At 43.4% G+C, this 14,694-nt stretch overlaps 1 protein-coding gene across 4 annotated transcripts in view; it reads left to right on the plus strand.

The window, feature by feature from the left end:
- Positions 1-14,694, plus strand: part of RNF150 (ring finger protein 150) — a 302,877-nt gene that overhangs the window by 214,036 nt on the left and 74,147 nt on the right. For 3 of the 4 annotated variants that reach the window (XM_032857179.1, XM_032857183.1, XM_032857177.1), the window contains exon 6: positions 5,934-6,144. In XM_032857179.1, the coding sequence (XP_032713070.1) occupies positions 5,934-6,144 (211 nt within the window). Of the gene's footprint in view, positions 1-5,933; positions 6,145-12,627; positions 12,946-14,694 lie in introns of those variants that run through there. The other variant, XM_032857178.1, reaches the window with a different exon arrangement.

Consider the following 14,694-nt stretch of genomic DNA (forward strand, 5'->3'; position numbering starts at 1 on the left):
TTTACTTAGCACACTGGACTTCAAGAAAAATAAACATGGGTAGCATCTTCTGGATTTTACCAGGGAGCTGGACAGGAACATGACATGTATCTGAGCTCGACCCAGAGAAGAGAACATCCTCTGGGAAGAAGAAAGCCTGTGGGCTACTTCTCAGGAAGCACCAAGGCATCTGGCTACCCTCTCGCCTCTCTAAGACTTTTCTGTTTTTTTCCTAGAGGATGACACTGAAGTCAGGATCTGGGAGGAATCTGGAATGTTGTTCCACTCTATACTTCGCCCCTGGGTAGCAGCACCATGCCTAAACTCCAAAAAGATGATGTTTTATTGCATTCGTTTAACTTCCCCTGTCACTGGACAAGCTCACAGCCTTCTCAATTAGTAAATACTTCCTATAGCTAACTGAAACCCTTTGTATGCTGCTTACAGAGACTGCTTCATCAGTTTTCTAAATTTCTTATATTCATTCCATTCTTCAGGAAAAGTGACAAGAGCTTGTCAGTCTCTAACAGTTAGTGCCTGTTGGTTCTTATCTCTGTAGCCCTTTCATGTGCCAAGTTGATCAACACATGTCTTGGGGCCTCATTGCCCTTCAGAGTCTGAAGGCTGCTGGTCACAGAATCGTATTTATGAAATTCAGTCTCGTCCTCCTTTGAACAGTGCCCACTCACCAAGGCACTGTTCAGTGGTCATCTTGGCCAACTGAGTTGTCCAGTTACAGGTGGTAAGGTTTTTTGGGGGGGCTCCATTTTGGTTTTGGTTGACTTTAACTGAGTATCCTTGTACGCACCTGTGCTATAAGGCAAATCCATGTAAGTTGAAAGCTGGAACCTGGAAACATTTTCATTTTGTAAGTGGATATCTCTCAAATGAGCTAAAGAACGAAAGCTTGCCGATTATGAAGTTCCCATTACAGTGGGTATCTGTTTTTATTACATGTTACCAAGAGAAACAAAATACTGGGGTGCCTGGGTGGCATAGTGAGTTACGCATCCTACTCTTGATTTCAGCTCAGGTCATGATCTCAGGGTTGTGAGATCGAGCCCTGCATCATGAGTTCTGCTTGGGATTCTCCCTCTCTCTCTCTGACCCGTCCCCTGCGTGCACAATCTCTCTCTCTCTCTCTCTCTCTCTCTCTCAAATAAATAAATAAACCGTTAAGAGAGAGAGAGAAATAAAATACTGACTGTAAAGGGGCAGGGGGCCCCTTCTTTTCTTTTTTTTTTTTTTTAGATTTAATTTATTTATTAGACAGAGATCACAAGTAGGCAGAGAGCAGCCTCCCTGCTGAGCAGAGAGCCCAGTGCAGGGCTCGATCCCAGGACCCTGAAATCATGACCTGAGCCAAAAGCAGAGGCTTAACCCACGGAGCCACTCAGGCGCCCCCAGGGGGCCCTTTCTTGTCTGAAGTGTTTTCACCCCTTTATCTACACAACAGTGCTTCACGTTCCTTTCTCTCCTGTCAGGTCTAGGTATGTCTTTGTAGACGACAGAACAGAGGTCTCAGTGAGTCCTCCTACAAGGTACTGTGACACCCAGGCCATTCGTATCCCAGCAAATACCTTCTCCTATCACTCTTGTCCTGGCATGAATAGGATAATAGTTATTAAATAGAAATTCCATGTAGCTGGGGTATTCCCAAGTTCCTGACTGTTTAGAGATTGATTTATTTGAGGCGTTTCCCCATGCTCACCTAAATCTGAAGACCTATACCGTATTCATTCGCAGATGGTATTTGACATCTCTGCTAAATATATGACTGTAATTTCTCTTAGAGGTCTATAAATTGGGTTTCTTTTCAAAATATCTATTTGATGAACTACTTAGGGTGGACATAAACTGTGAGTTTCTGGAAATTGTGGTCTATTAAATATTATACCTAAGCCAAATTATTCACACGTGCCACCATTAACAATCTCACTGAGCTAATTAGCTCTTTCTCTTTTCCCCTTCTGTTAAGGATATAATACTGATCCTACTAGTCCACAAAGTAAAAGAGAACATTCTACGTCAAAATCAATAACTTTTTTTTAAAGAAAAGAGATAAAACAAATGAATGATATCAACAAGAGAAGTCAACATTTTGAAAAATATGTCAGTTGTTACCGCATCTACAACTGCATCCAGATGCTTTGGATGAAAGACCAACCAGCACAGTATTGTCTCATGAAATCTTTTCTTCCTTGACACCCCACACACAATCAGTTTTGCTTTTAAGGGTTTTTATATACTGTAGGGGAAGACAAAAACATGGTTTTTCCTTCTACCCTCCTAGGTTCTCCTGCTGGGCTCCTGTAAATGAAACTAGAAAAAGATTACCACGAGAAGAGGCCCCTGGGTGGCCCAGTAGGTTAAGCGTCTGCCTTCAGCTCAGGTCATAATCCTAGGGTCCTGGGATCGAGTCCCACATTGGGCTCCTTCCTCCGCAAGGAGCCTGCTTCTCCCTCTCCCTCTGCCTGCTGCTCCCCCTGCTTGTGCTCTCTTGCTCTCTCTCTCTGTCATGTAAACAAACAAATAAGTAATAAACAAATAAACAAGATTTTCAAGAGAAAAACAACCAGACATTTATTTACTCACATATACGTTGTCCATGCATATAGGAGTGTGTAGGGATGAGTAAATCAAAGGGGCAGTCAGAACTTGGACATCGCATCTTCATGAAAGAACAAATTTTTAGAGAAGTGGCAAGACAAAGGAAAAGGACCTTGAGCTTCTAGGGCAGCAGATTCTGAGGAAGTACATATATGAGGAAAACTAATGGCAGATAAAAGCATAGTAATGAGGTATGTTATTACAGACCCATTTGGCATCAACTCTCAGACTCTGGTAATAAGAATGTTCTTCTCTTCATGGTACAAGGAGGGAAGCCACCTTTACAAATTTGTGTCCTACTTTTAGGCAGATCGGAGGACAGAGACCATTACTTTATCTGCTTCTTCTCCACTGTGTTTGACTCAAAATAATCTTTACGCCAACAGTGTATCTGGGGTGACACATTCTGCTGCCCTTGAACAGCATACCTTACCTCTGCACAGAACCTAACCGTTTTTAAAAGCATTTTCTCAAATCTTCCCTTCGTTGATCTAGGGCTGATACTAATGTTCCCAGCTTCTCATAGTAGTAAACTGAGACTCCGATAAAAAACTCAAGTGGGTGTTTGCTGAGCACCTAATAATTGTCAGACACTATATGAGGGCTTGGAATTTAAGATCAACATGATGTAGTGGCTTCACTCTAAAAAGCTTATGTCCCATTTATATGTGGGATCTAAAAACTGAGCTCATAGAAACAGAGAACAGTCTGGTAGTTGCCAGAGGCTGGAGGTTGTGGTGGGGGTGGAGTGGGTGAAGGTGATCAAGTTATAAGATAAATAAATCCTGGGGGTGTAAGGTGCAGCATGAAACAATCTTGTATTGTATATTTGAAAGTTGCTAAGAGTATAGATCTTAAAAGTTCTCATTACAAGAACAAACGTGTAACTATATGGGATAATGGATATTGACTAAACCTATGTGTTAATCATTTTCCAGTGTATATGTGTGTATCAAATCATCCTGTTGTCTAAGCTACCACAGTGTTACATGTCAATTATATATGAATAAAACTGGGCAGAAAAGAAAGCTTGTGGACTAGTAGAGATAGACAAAGACAAGCACAGTTACAAATAAACCATAAATGCCTACAAAGTGTCACAGTATGGAGGATGCTATCTGGGAGGGAACACAACTTAGAAAAAAAAAAGATACCATTTGGCCTGGGAATTGAAGGATGGTTAGGAATTCACCATGGTTATTTGGAGACCTAGGGATGGAAAAGGGGGTGGGTGATGGGGGCTGAGCAGAGGAACAGCATTAGCTAAAGCCCTGAGAAGTGAATATATGGTCTGTGTTTCCAAGGGCTGAGGGGAGGTCAGAAAAGCTGGCTGGGGCAAGGGTGTAGAGACTCTGTTTTGCCGCACTAAGGACCTTATAATTCATTCTTTAAGAAAAAAGAAAATCATACCTTTTTTTTTTTTAAGATTTTCTTTATTTATTTGAGAAAGTGAGAGAGAGAAAGCATGGGGGGTGGTCAGAGGGAGAAGCAGACTCCCCACTGAGCAGGGATCCCAACATGGGACTCTATCTTGGGATTTGATCCTGGGACTCCAGGATCATGACCTGAGCCAAAGGCAGAGGCTTAACCAACTGAGCCACTCAGGTGCCCCATTTTTTATTTGTTTGTTTGTCTTTTTTTTTTTTTAAGATTTTATTTATTTGACAGACAGAGATCAGAAAGTAGGCAGAAAGACAGGCGGGGCGGGGTGGGGGGGCGGGGATCAGGCTCCCTGCTGAGCAGAGAGCCCAATGCGGGGCTAGATCCCAGAACCCTGGGATCATGACCTGAGCTGAAGGCAGAGGATTAACCCACTGAGCCATCCAGGCGCCCCTGTTTGTTTGTCTTTTAAAGAGTGCTCTGATGAGAAAGTAGAGAATGGAATATACCAGGGAAGAAACTGTAAGGAAATAGGAAGGCTGGAAATGGAGAGAGAAAATTCGTAACATACCTGCTCATGCCCAGTATTATGATCTCTAAGTTTAGTAAACATGGTGGGTTGGTCATTCAATGAACTGACTCTTGATAACTTGAGTTTCAATGAATTGGCCCACTTCCCATAGAGATGAAGAAGGTGAAATGAGCTGAATTTGAGTTTTTTATGAGGTTGATGGAAATTTCCAGCTGACTATTGGAAACACAGGTGTGCAGCTTGGGAGACTGCTGTAAGAGTAGAAAGTTAGAACAAGAGTCCCCCACTTTGGGTTCCTTGCTTTGTGCTCCCAGAGAGTCCATGAGTTATAGATTTTCCCTTTGGGTGAACTTCACACACAGTGTAGTCATTGTGATGTTAATTCAATCAGTGCCAATCTAGAATTTTCCTCACCTAATCCTACCTGTCCTGATCTGCATCCATTACGAGTGCAAAACCAACTTTAATTCATAGCTATTCTTAATATATCTCAACACTGTATCTCTGCAACACCATCTTTTTAAAATAATTTTGGAGGTTAGAAAGAGGCATAACAACTGAAAGTCATCTTAAAAGTTGTTTGTGGAAGACATATAAATATATTCAATACTATTTCAAATAACAGAACTAAGACCAAAGAGAAAAACTTGCAACGGGTAAGATTTTGCCCCATGATAGAATAGTCTAATAAGGCTAGCCAACACAGGTTGCCTTGCAAAGCAGAGAGCTCCCCATTTTTTTGTTCTTCAAGTGAGGCTGTCAGAGATCTGACGATGAGGGCCTGGAGGGAGAGGAAGTCTTGCAGTGGATCGTTAAGCTAGATGGCATCACCCTGGTTTTAGGATAGTAAAGTTTTCACTTAGAGGATTTGACAAATGTATGATCAGTTTGCATGGTAAGTAAATAGGTTATTTTTTACAGCTGGCTTTTGGCTCATGTTTAACCACCACAACAAAAATAGCCTCACCCTGTAGCTTTGTGTGTCGCTCTACTAAACAGTTCACCATGAGTCAGATTCTGTGCCCCTTCTCTACTCTACTGTCATCAGTGCATTTGCAAACAATGCATGGGTCTTTGGGGGTAATTATCAGCTGTCAACTACATTCTATATGAGGAGTACACACTATATGTAAGGAAGGACTATCATTATAAATAAATGCCGTGTCACCCTCCATTATATTAATATATGAATATTGCTTCTCCTGGAATTAAAATGTTCTCTCTAAATCTAAGTGGAACCCTTGGAAAGGAAATTTTGAAAGTGGTTTTCAAGTTAATTAGAGAAACTATAATAGAAAATTTTTTTAAGCGATTCAGGAAGAGAACCCTAAAGAACTTGGTTTTCCATTGAGACAAAAGACTTAGGCTGTGAACATTTCATCTCTAACTTGATGACCAACACTAAGGGCAGATCCTTTTCTGTTCATATTAGCCCAATGCCGACTGCATAGATGACTTGCCCACCGACTTCGAGGGATCTCTAGGAGGCCCACCCACCAACCAGATCACAGGCGCGAGCGACACCACTGTGAATGAAAGTTCAGTCACCCTGGACCCTGCTGTCCGGACGGTGGGAGCCTTGCAGGTGGTCCCGGATACAGATCCCACCCCGCAGGAAGGAGAAGTCATCTTTACCACTAACAGTAAGTTCTGCTCTGCTTAGAAGTTCCATAGTCCACAGGGTTGTCACCACATGGGAGTTAGAAAAAGACTACTTTTCCTCAAGAAGAAAACAAGTGGACTGAGTGTGCAATGTTGCCAGGCTGAACAGCCGTTCCTGACAGACCTTTAGAAGCCCATCGCTTTCCAAGGGCGGATGGCCCATCTGGCTGTGCATCTTGCCTGCTCACACACAACAGTGTGTCATACCCCATGGTATCTGAGGCGGGTAGGACGCTGGTTCTAGTCCGGGGAAGGGCAAGTGAAAAAAGCAACCGCAGGGCATGTGGGATTGGGCTAGGGCACTACCCTGCTCACTCTATGTATGAATGAGTGTGTGTGTGTGTGCTTGAGAGAGACACGTGGCTGTACGAGCTGGTCCCGGCTACATGCCGGAGGGTTCTGTCCCCTTTTGTCCCCGGACTCAGATGTAAATGGCATTCCTTCAGGTTTTTAAGGTCCAACCTAAACGCCCTGTACGTGGCGGCATATTCAAGTATCTTCTGGATTTCTTCCCCATCCTCCACATATATTCTAACACCTGTTCTAGTTGATTGCAGTTATAAAAATATTAGAGAGCTGGGTTAGCATCAAGATGGAAGCTCACACCTAAACTATCTGCTCTTAAGTCTTATAGAGGAAAGAGAAAAGCTTCAGGAGTTTTAAGAAAACTAGAATGCAAAGTAACTTTGGTTTAAGGTTTAAAAGGTGGGTGGATATCAAGATGTGAAAATAAGGTGTATTGTTTCTCTTGATAGAAGTAACCTATTCACTACTGAAAATTTGGAAATGGAGAAAAGCAGATTAAAGCCACTGGAAATATTGCCTTTTAAGTTCTTTTTTACCTATTTGTGGTATTTGTAGAATTTGTAAAATTATTTAGACTGAAATGTAAAGATAAGCCTTTTTTCTGATGAAGAAATTAATGAACCTTATTGTTGAAAGATTGAAATATGAAGAAAAGAATTAAAAATGAATGCAAAAATCACTCAGTACCCCACCTGGAAATAATCACACTTAACCTTTTGGTGTATTGCCTGATAATCTCTTATGGGATAGTTGAGACATTACCATAGTGGTTGAATATGGAGTGTTGTAACTGTAGAACTTGCAGAGGTCCTCAACAGACAGTAACTTCAAGAGGAACTTGGTAGCAAATATGCCCCCACACAGTTTATTAGTCTTGAGTGGATAAGAATTTTGACTTTGAAAACTTGACTTTTAGAAGCATAATGACCTCAACATTGAAAAAATGACCTTTAAACATTCTAAGTTCTGGGGCGCCTGGGTGGCTCAGTGGGTTAAAGCCTCTGCCTTTGGCTCAGGTCAGGATCCCAGGGTCCTGGGATCCAGCCCCGCATGGGGCTTTCTGCTCAGTGGGGAGCCTGCTTCCGTTCCTCTCTCTGCTTGCTTCTCTGTGTACTTATGATCTCTGTCTGTCAAATAAATAAATAAAATTTTTTAAAAAAATTCAAAGTCCTTAGAGACAAATTCCACTCCCTTTATTTTAAAGGTCTAGGGCAGTGCTGTCCAGTATTAATATAATGTAAGTCACATATGGAATTTCAGATTTTCTGTCATCACAGTAAAAAACATAGGTTCAGTTCATTTTAATGATCTATTTTATTTAACCCCATATACTCAAAATATTTTGCATTCTTTCTTTTGTATTAACTCCTCAAAACCTGGTGTGTGCTTTATATTTATAGAACTTCTCCATTTGAACTAGCTGCATTTCAGGTGCTAATGGCTACCCTACCAAAGAGCACAGACCTAGAATCCTAGTCATTTTCGGGAGAGAAGAACCGTAAAAGTAACTGAATCTTTACCCTGATAAACTTCTAATTTTTAACCTGAGAGAGTCATGGCCCAGAAGAGTAAGTGGCTGACGCAGGTCAAATGATAAGTTCCCTTTTCAAAGGTATAAGATCATCCTGTAATTTTTCCATTTATTGACATCTTTGCTTACCATTAGACACTTCACTGCTTATTGTCTCTGTGAAGTATATTGGAAGGCCTGATAGACCTTTTGCTAGCAGTTTGAAAACACTGATGGCATAGCTGTTCTCAGGCCTGTAAAGACCCAATCAAAAATGGGTCATCTTCCTTGCCATAAAATATTATTTCGTTTTCAAGAGAAAATGTGTCATCTGTGAGATTTCTTATTCTTGAAAGTGGATACATGCTTCATACATCTCCACAAAGCCCAGATGACAAATGGAAGGCATAACTTGTGCACTAAAATACATCCAAAACTGAAATACAAGATCCTGGTCTGCACCCGTGTAATTCGTAATCTCAAAACTGGTTTTTTGCCTAAAACAGACTCAGAGTGTTGAGCCCATGGCAGGCACTCAGTAGATGTGTCCAATCTAATCCTGAAGCAGGGGGCTCCTGACCAAGAGAGGGAAAGCTGCCAGGTCACTGTAGAGGAAGGTACCGGCAGATTTGAGGAAACAGGAATCCTGAGAGCACCTCTGTGATCAGAAGCCTGATGGTACACAGGAATATGGCTAGAGAGAACAGTCTCTTAGTATAGAAACTGAGGTTATTCTCAAACTGTTTTTCCTAGCCCTTTTATTTCTGGTTAGTTTTATTTATTGGGATCTAACAGAATATTCCAAACCTGGTCATTCTGACAAGGTATCAGTTGCTTATATCACTAACCAAATGGCCATAGATGCCTTCAGGGGAGTCCTTTGCTGTATACAAGTTTGTAAATTGCCGAGTGCCCTAACTCAGATAACTGATCCACAAATGAACAGACACAGATGTGTGAATAAATGGGTGAAAAGATTCAAATTCTCATCAACGCTGTTAGAACCAGGTCTAATGCTATCTAAAAAGAATGTGGTCGGAGATTTAAGTGTTGCTGGCCCACAATATTGCTGCAAATCACAAATAACCCAGGAGAGCTTGGATTTAACTCTGGTTCATGTTATCCTTTCCCACCTCACATTTCCACAGACCCAGGAAATTACTAGATAATGAGGAAATAACCGTAGCTAGCAAATACACCACACCACCCATGCACAGTACCGTTTAAAGCCTTGTGAGGGAAATTTCACTTTCATTGTCATTTTACGGACGCAGAAATGGAGACACAGAGAGATTAACCCTCCTCGCGTGCTCAGCCCTACTTCTGCTCCTCCTGTCTGGCAAATGGTGTTGGTGTGTGGTCGATCAGATGCACATAGAAGTCATTTCAGCACTCAAGGGGGGGCATGTAGAACAGATTGCCTGTAGAGTGAAGATGGAAAAATCTGGCATTAAAGGATCATCTCCAGCACTCAGGAAAGGGAAAAAAGAAAAGCATTTACACAGCAAAGGAAATCCAGACTTCTTGCAAGTCTGACATTTGGGAGGAAGATGAGCTCGTAGGCATTATCTTGAATGTTTCTGGCATTCCGCCTTTTAACAGCCTCACATGGCGGTCTCAAATCGCACGCTGTTTCTCCTGCATTAGCGCAAGGGGTCGTGCACTTGGATGCTCAGATGTCCCTCACCGGTCTTTACCTGCATGCGTCCCAATTGCACCCCAAACAGACATTACCTTCTGTCTCCCCAGGCCCAGTCTGCAGGTTTTTGGATTTGCTTCAGCAAGGGAAAAAAGTTCCTAAGGGAAAAAAAAAAAAAAAAAACCCACAGCTAAACAGTCTGTGTATTTGCAGACTCCAGACAGGAGCTAGAGAAAGACAAAAGAGAAGACTATCACCACTCCCCAGAAACATTCAGTGCTACTCCACATATGCTCAGGAGGGTCTGAAACCTTCCCTTTATTTTTCAAGGAAGCTGCCTGTTTGCTTTATCGAGTCACTGCACTGCACAGCTCTCTAGCACTGTCTCTCGGTCATACCCACCTGCCGCTCCTTCTAGAAGAAGGCAGCATTCAGTCCAGAGGGTGGAGAGTGGAAGACAGGAGGGGTGGAGGGAGTCAGAAGCTGGAAAAAGACATGAAAATGGGTCAAATCAAGATACTTCCAAGCTGCCCCTGTACCTTCCTGGGAACATGACAGAATGTGTGTGGCTCGGAGACCTGGTCTTCAGATTGCACAGAAGTTAAGCAGTACACGTGAATTATTATGTACTTGGTTGGCTGAAATGAAATGCGGTATGGGATTCCTCCAGGAGACTTCTTTCACTAACTTTCTATTGACTCTGATCCTTGAGGGAAGCATGGTGCATCCTATGTATTCAGCAAACATGATGTGTGATGTGTTTAAAATGCACCTTTATTTTTGCCTCACTGCTGCTTTAAATGTACTGAGTGGGTATAATGGTCTCCTCCCCTGGGTGAAAATTCCAGCAGGCCTATGAATTTTCTGCTCACTTCTATGTAACTGGCAGTTACCTAGCAGGGCCCTTTTCCCTGTAATTTCCATGCCTCGGGACAGGTGGATCTCTCGCTTTCTCAGAGGTCCCCCTGCCACCCCAGCGCATCCACAGTCCATTTGCACCTGCTGTCTGTTGAAGTGCCCTTACCCTCTCAGCCCTTCTGGATAGGGCCCAAGCTGAGCCCAGTCCAGCTCTGGACCCTCACATATCACCTGTCCTGACAGTCTTCTCCAGACCAGCAGCTGTGTCTGGCCTCTGACCTCATACAGGGCATCTGCCTCCTCTTTCTACCCTCTGGACAGTAGAGAGCCCTGAGTCCACAGTCCGCTTCAGGTTTTCAAAGGCTGAAATCAGTTCTGAGTCCCACCTCCAAAAACATATTTCAGAATCCCCTCTAGGGTGCCCTTAGAGTAACCCCTCACTGAGCTTGGGTGTGGGAGGTAGCCCTTCCCGACCCCTTTTGCTGAAGGGGCGGGATTCAGCAGGACCATATTCTCTCCTCAATCTCTTTACCAGTTTCTTTACCTTCTTCTCCTTCTCTGTCCTATTATCTCAGAATGGGTGACGCAGTTAAGAATCATAGAATAGTGTGAGTGCTGTGAAATGTGTAAGCCTGATGATTCACAGATATGTACCCCTGGGGCAAATAATACATTATATATTGATAAAAATATTTGTTTTTAAAAATGACAGAATAGGTTCCCTTTCATGTCCATTATACATCCAGCAGTGGGATGGGGAGCCAAGGGGTGGGTACATGTGGGACAGACTGTCCAGGCCTCTTCAGTAGAAACAGTCAGGAAGAATCCTATGAGACTATGAGACTGCAAAAGAATTAGTTTCTGGGGGCACCTGGGTGGCTCAGTGGGTTAAAGCCTCTGCCTTCAGCTCAGGTCATGATCCCAGGGTCCTGGCATCGACCCCCAGGTTGGGCTCTCTGCTCAGTGGGGAGCCTGCTTGCTCCCCCGCCAAGCCGCACCCCCCCGCCTCTCTGCCTACTTGTGATCTCTGTGGGTCAAATAAATAAAATCTTTAAAAAAAAAAAAAAAAGAATTAGTTTCTGAACATCCTGATGCTCTTTACTGGAGAGACCACATTCTTAGCTCAGATAGTTACTAAACTGTGGTCTCTTTTGAAAGAACCTGTAGATAGGTCAGCCTTTTTCGGGGAAAAAAAAAAAAAGCTCATAGTCTTCCAAAATGCATTCATGAGACAAAAATAATTGCTAAAGCACAGCTAAAACTGCAGCCCAGGGGGAAAAAAAGCCATTTATAGAAAAAAAATAAAAAATAAAAAGCCTCCAACAGCTCCCGCTGCAATCCCAGGGAGCTCTCCAGAGATGCAGTCTCCACCCTAATTACAGGAAAAAACTTCCAAAAAGTTCATTCAGAGACTCATGAATGGTCTCTGGAATGATGTGCTTTCTCTGATTTGAGGGACTCAGTATAAGCCTCTCTGAGGATTCTTTGTTCCTAAAGACACATTCTCTTAAAATTAGGCCAGAGGTGACATTCACTCATTTTTTTTTTTTAAGTTCTTTGTTTACTATTTAGGAAACAGTTGGTGAAGCATTCAGGACATCTATGTTGCGAAGTTTTAAATGCCCCTAGCCTTGCCCTGACCACAGCCTGAACGTGAAAATGAGACGGGCTGTACGTTCAGGACCTTTCCAGGGCACCCAGTTTCGAACCTCTTGAGTCTAGACAACGGAGAGAAAAAAGGGAGGGTTGGCGTGAGCATCCCATTTCTGTCTCAAATGTGGAGCTATGCTCCGCTATATTTGCAAAGCAGTAATTTCCAGGTTTTCTGTGAGTGCAAAATATACTGTTGCATCTAGAAATAAACACATCTGACTGAAGTCTTTCATTGTTTATGAGAGAGGACAAGCGTGAGTAGCCACATCTGCCTTTGTGACTTGCATCAAAGCCTGAAATGGCACAGTAGCTACCCTTGACTCTGGATAAATATGCTGGCTGGAATCAGCAATGAAAACGATCTCCCTGGGTGCCCATAAGAGTCACATTAGCCCCGGAAAGATGATTGCTTTGATTTATGGGGCTATTCCACCGTGGTAGACAGCAGGATCCACCAACCATTTAGGAGCCTAGACCCCACTGTCATCTCTCCTGCAGGACACAGTTAAGCCACAGGTGGACTGCTTCTGTACAGAATAAAGCATTTGCAGATTGTGAGATGGCTCCCCACGATCATTGCCATGTCTCATCACGTGCCAGGCCCCCAGAACCACCTCACCCCCTTGATCCTAAGCCGCCCAGCTCACCAGCTCAGTGACAGTTTTGGCAGAGACACAGTTGTTCTGGAGAGGAAAGATTGTTTCCGTTAAGTACATGCCTTGATCATCAAGTGACCCAAATGGCGACTGTGCAACCACAAGCCACCAGATTTTCCAGGATAACATTTCTCCTTGGGGCGCCTCAGTGGCTCATTCGGTTAAGTGTCTGCCTTCAGCTCATCCTGGGATCGAGCCCCATGTTGGGCTCCCTGCTCAGCAAATGGCCTGCTTCCCCCTCTCCCATTGCTGCTCTCCCTGGTCATTCTTTCTCTCTCACTCCCTCTCAAATAAATAAATAAAATCTTTAAAAATTATTTGTTTAAACAAACAAACAACAACAACAACAACAACAACAACAACAAACCCACATTTCTCCTCGATTAAAAGCGTTTGCTAATTCAAGAAAGCCCACTCAGGACCAGGCTGCCAGGGTTTTCCTGTCTTGTGCCTCTGGTGCCTCTGACAGGAAGTACTGCAGACCTGTAGATTTGCAAACAGCCTGGGAGAGAATGAATCAATTTAGACCACAGCTATATTGCCCCTTGGAGCACTCAGCCAGAGCGTGACACACACCATCCACACAGGCAAGAAAGCTGTCTTCCTGAAACAAAGTAACTCCATCTCCAATTTGATGAATTTCTCCCAGGGCTGTGTGGCTCTGGGTGAGCATCTTGGCTCAGCAGCTGGGAGAGTGGGCTGGGGAAAGGACTGTTGATCAGACCTGCATTTTGCCAGACATTGTCATGCTGAACATGGATCCCAGCAGAAGGTGGCAGCTGATGGCAGGAAACACAATTGACAGGTCAGCACTTTTTCAATATCTGAGAAGCACGGAGGGTGAACAAGATAACATTTCTCTTTGCATTTCAATTCTAAAGCGTATCATGAGGAAATTCCATTATTCAAAGATTAAGAAAGCAGGAACAGCTGAAAATGCCTTTTGAATGACATAAGAATTGGCTCTGGAAATTCAGTCTCAGGGTACTGTAAGTTAAAATATTTCAGAAATGATATTCAGTGGTACAGGGGAAAAAATGCAACTAGCAGGACATTACTGGAGGTACTTGAGGTAAGATGATATAAGGGAAATACCACTAGCTTGAGCCAGGAAATTTGGGTCTTAGTCTTCATTTGGCCTCCAATTAGCTATGTGACTCTGGGCAAGTCACTTAGCCTCCTTGCACTTCCATTTCTTCATTTGTCAAATAAGGCACTTGTGTTAGCAGGTGATTTCTTTTCTTTTTTTTTTAAGATTTATTTATTTTAGGGCACCTGTGTGGGAGCCATCAGTCAGTTAAGCGGCTGCATTCCAGCTCAGGTCATGGTCCCAGGGTCCTGGGATCCAGCCCCACATTGGGCTCCTGCTCAGCAGGGAGTCAGCTTCCCCCTCTACCTCTCCCCTCTGCTTGTGATCTCTTTCTCTCACACTCTCTCTAAAATAAGATTTATTTATTTTAGAGAGAGAGAGAATGAGAGTGTGTGTGTTTGTGAGTAGGGGGAGGGGCAGACAGAGTCCTCAAGCAGACTCTCCACTGAGTGCAGACCTGGCCATGGAGCTAGATCCTACAGCCCATGAGATCATGACCTGAGCCAAAACCAAAAGTTGAATGCTTAACCAACTGAGCTACCCAGACACTCCTAGCAGATGATTTCTAAAATCCTTTCCAGTTCCATGGCTCTATGATTAAAATCAGACTCCCTCTTGGCACCCTTCCAGGTCCCACTGGGAAAGGCCAAATCAAGATCTTCCATTCTCAATTACCAGCTCTTCTTGCTACACTCCCCCTTCCAACACCACTAAGCCAACTAGCAAAGAACCGAGCCCCACCTCTCTCCCTACTGCCACATTCTCCGAGACTGTAGACAGTCTTAAAAGATGCCACATCTGTCCACCTTTGAGTCAGAT

Source organism: Lontra canadensis, unplaced genomic scaffold (assembly GCF_010015895.1).
Source record: "Lontra canadensis isolate GAN:19392208 unplaced genomic scaffold, GSC_riverotter_1.0 scaffold1, whole genome shotgun sequence".
Lineage (NCBI taxonomy): Eukaryota > Metazoa > Chordata > Mammalia > Carnivora > Mustelidae > Lontra > Lontra canadensis.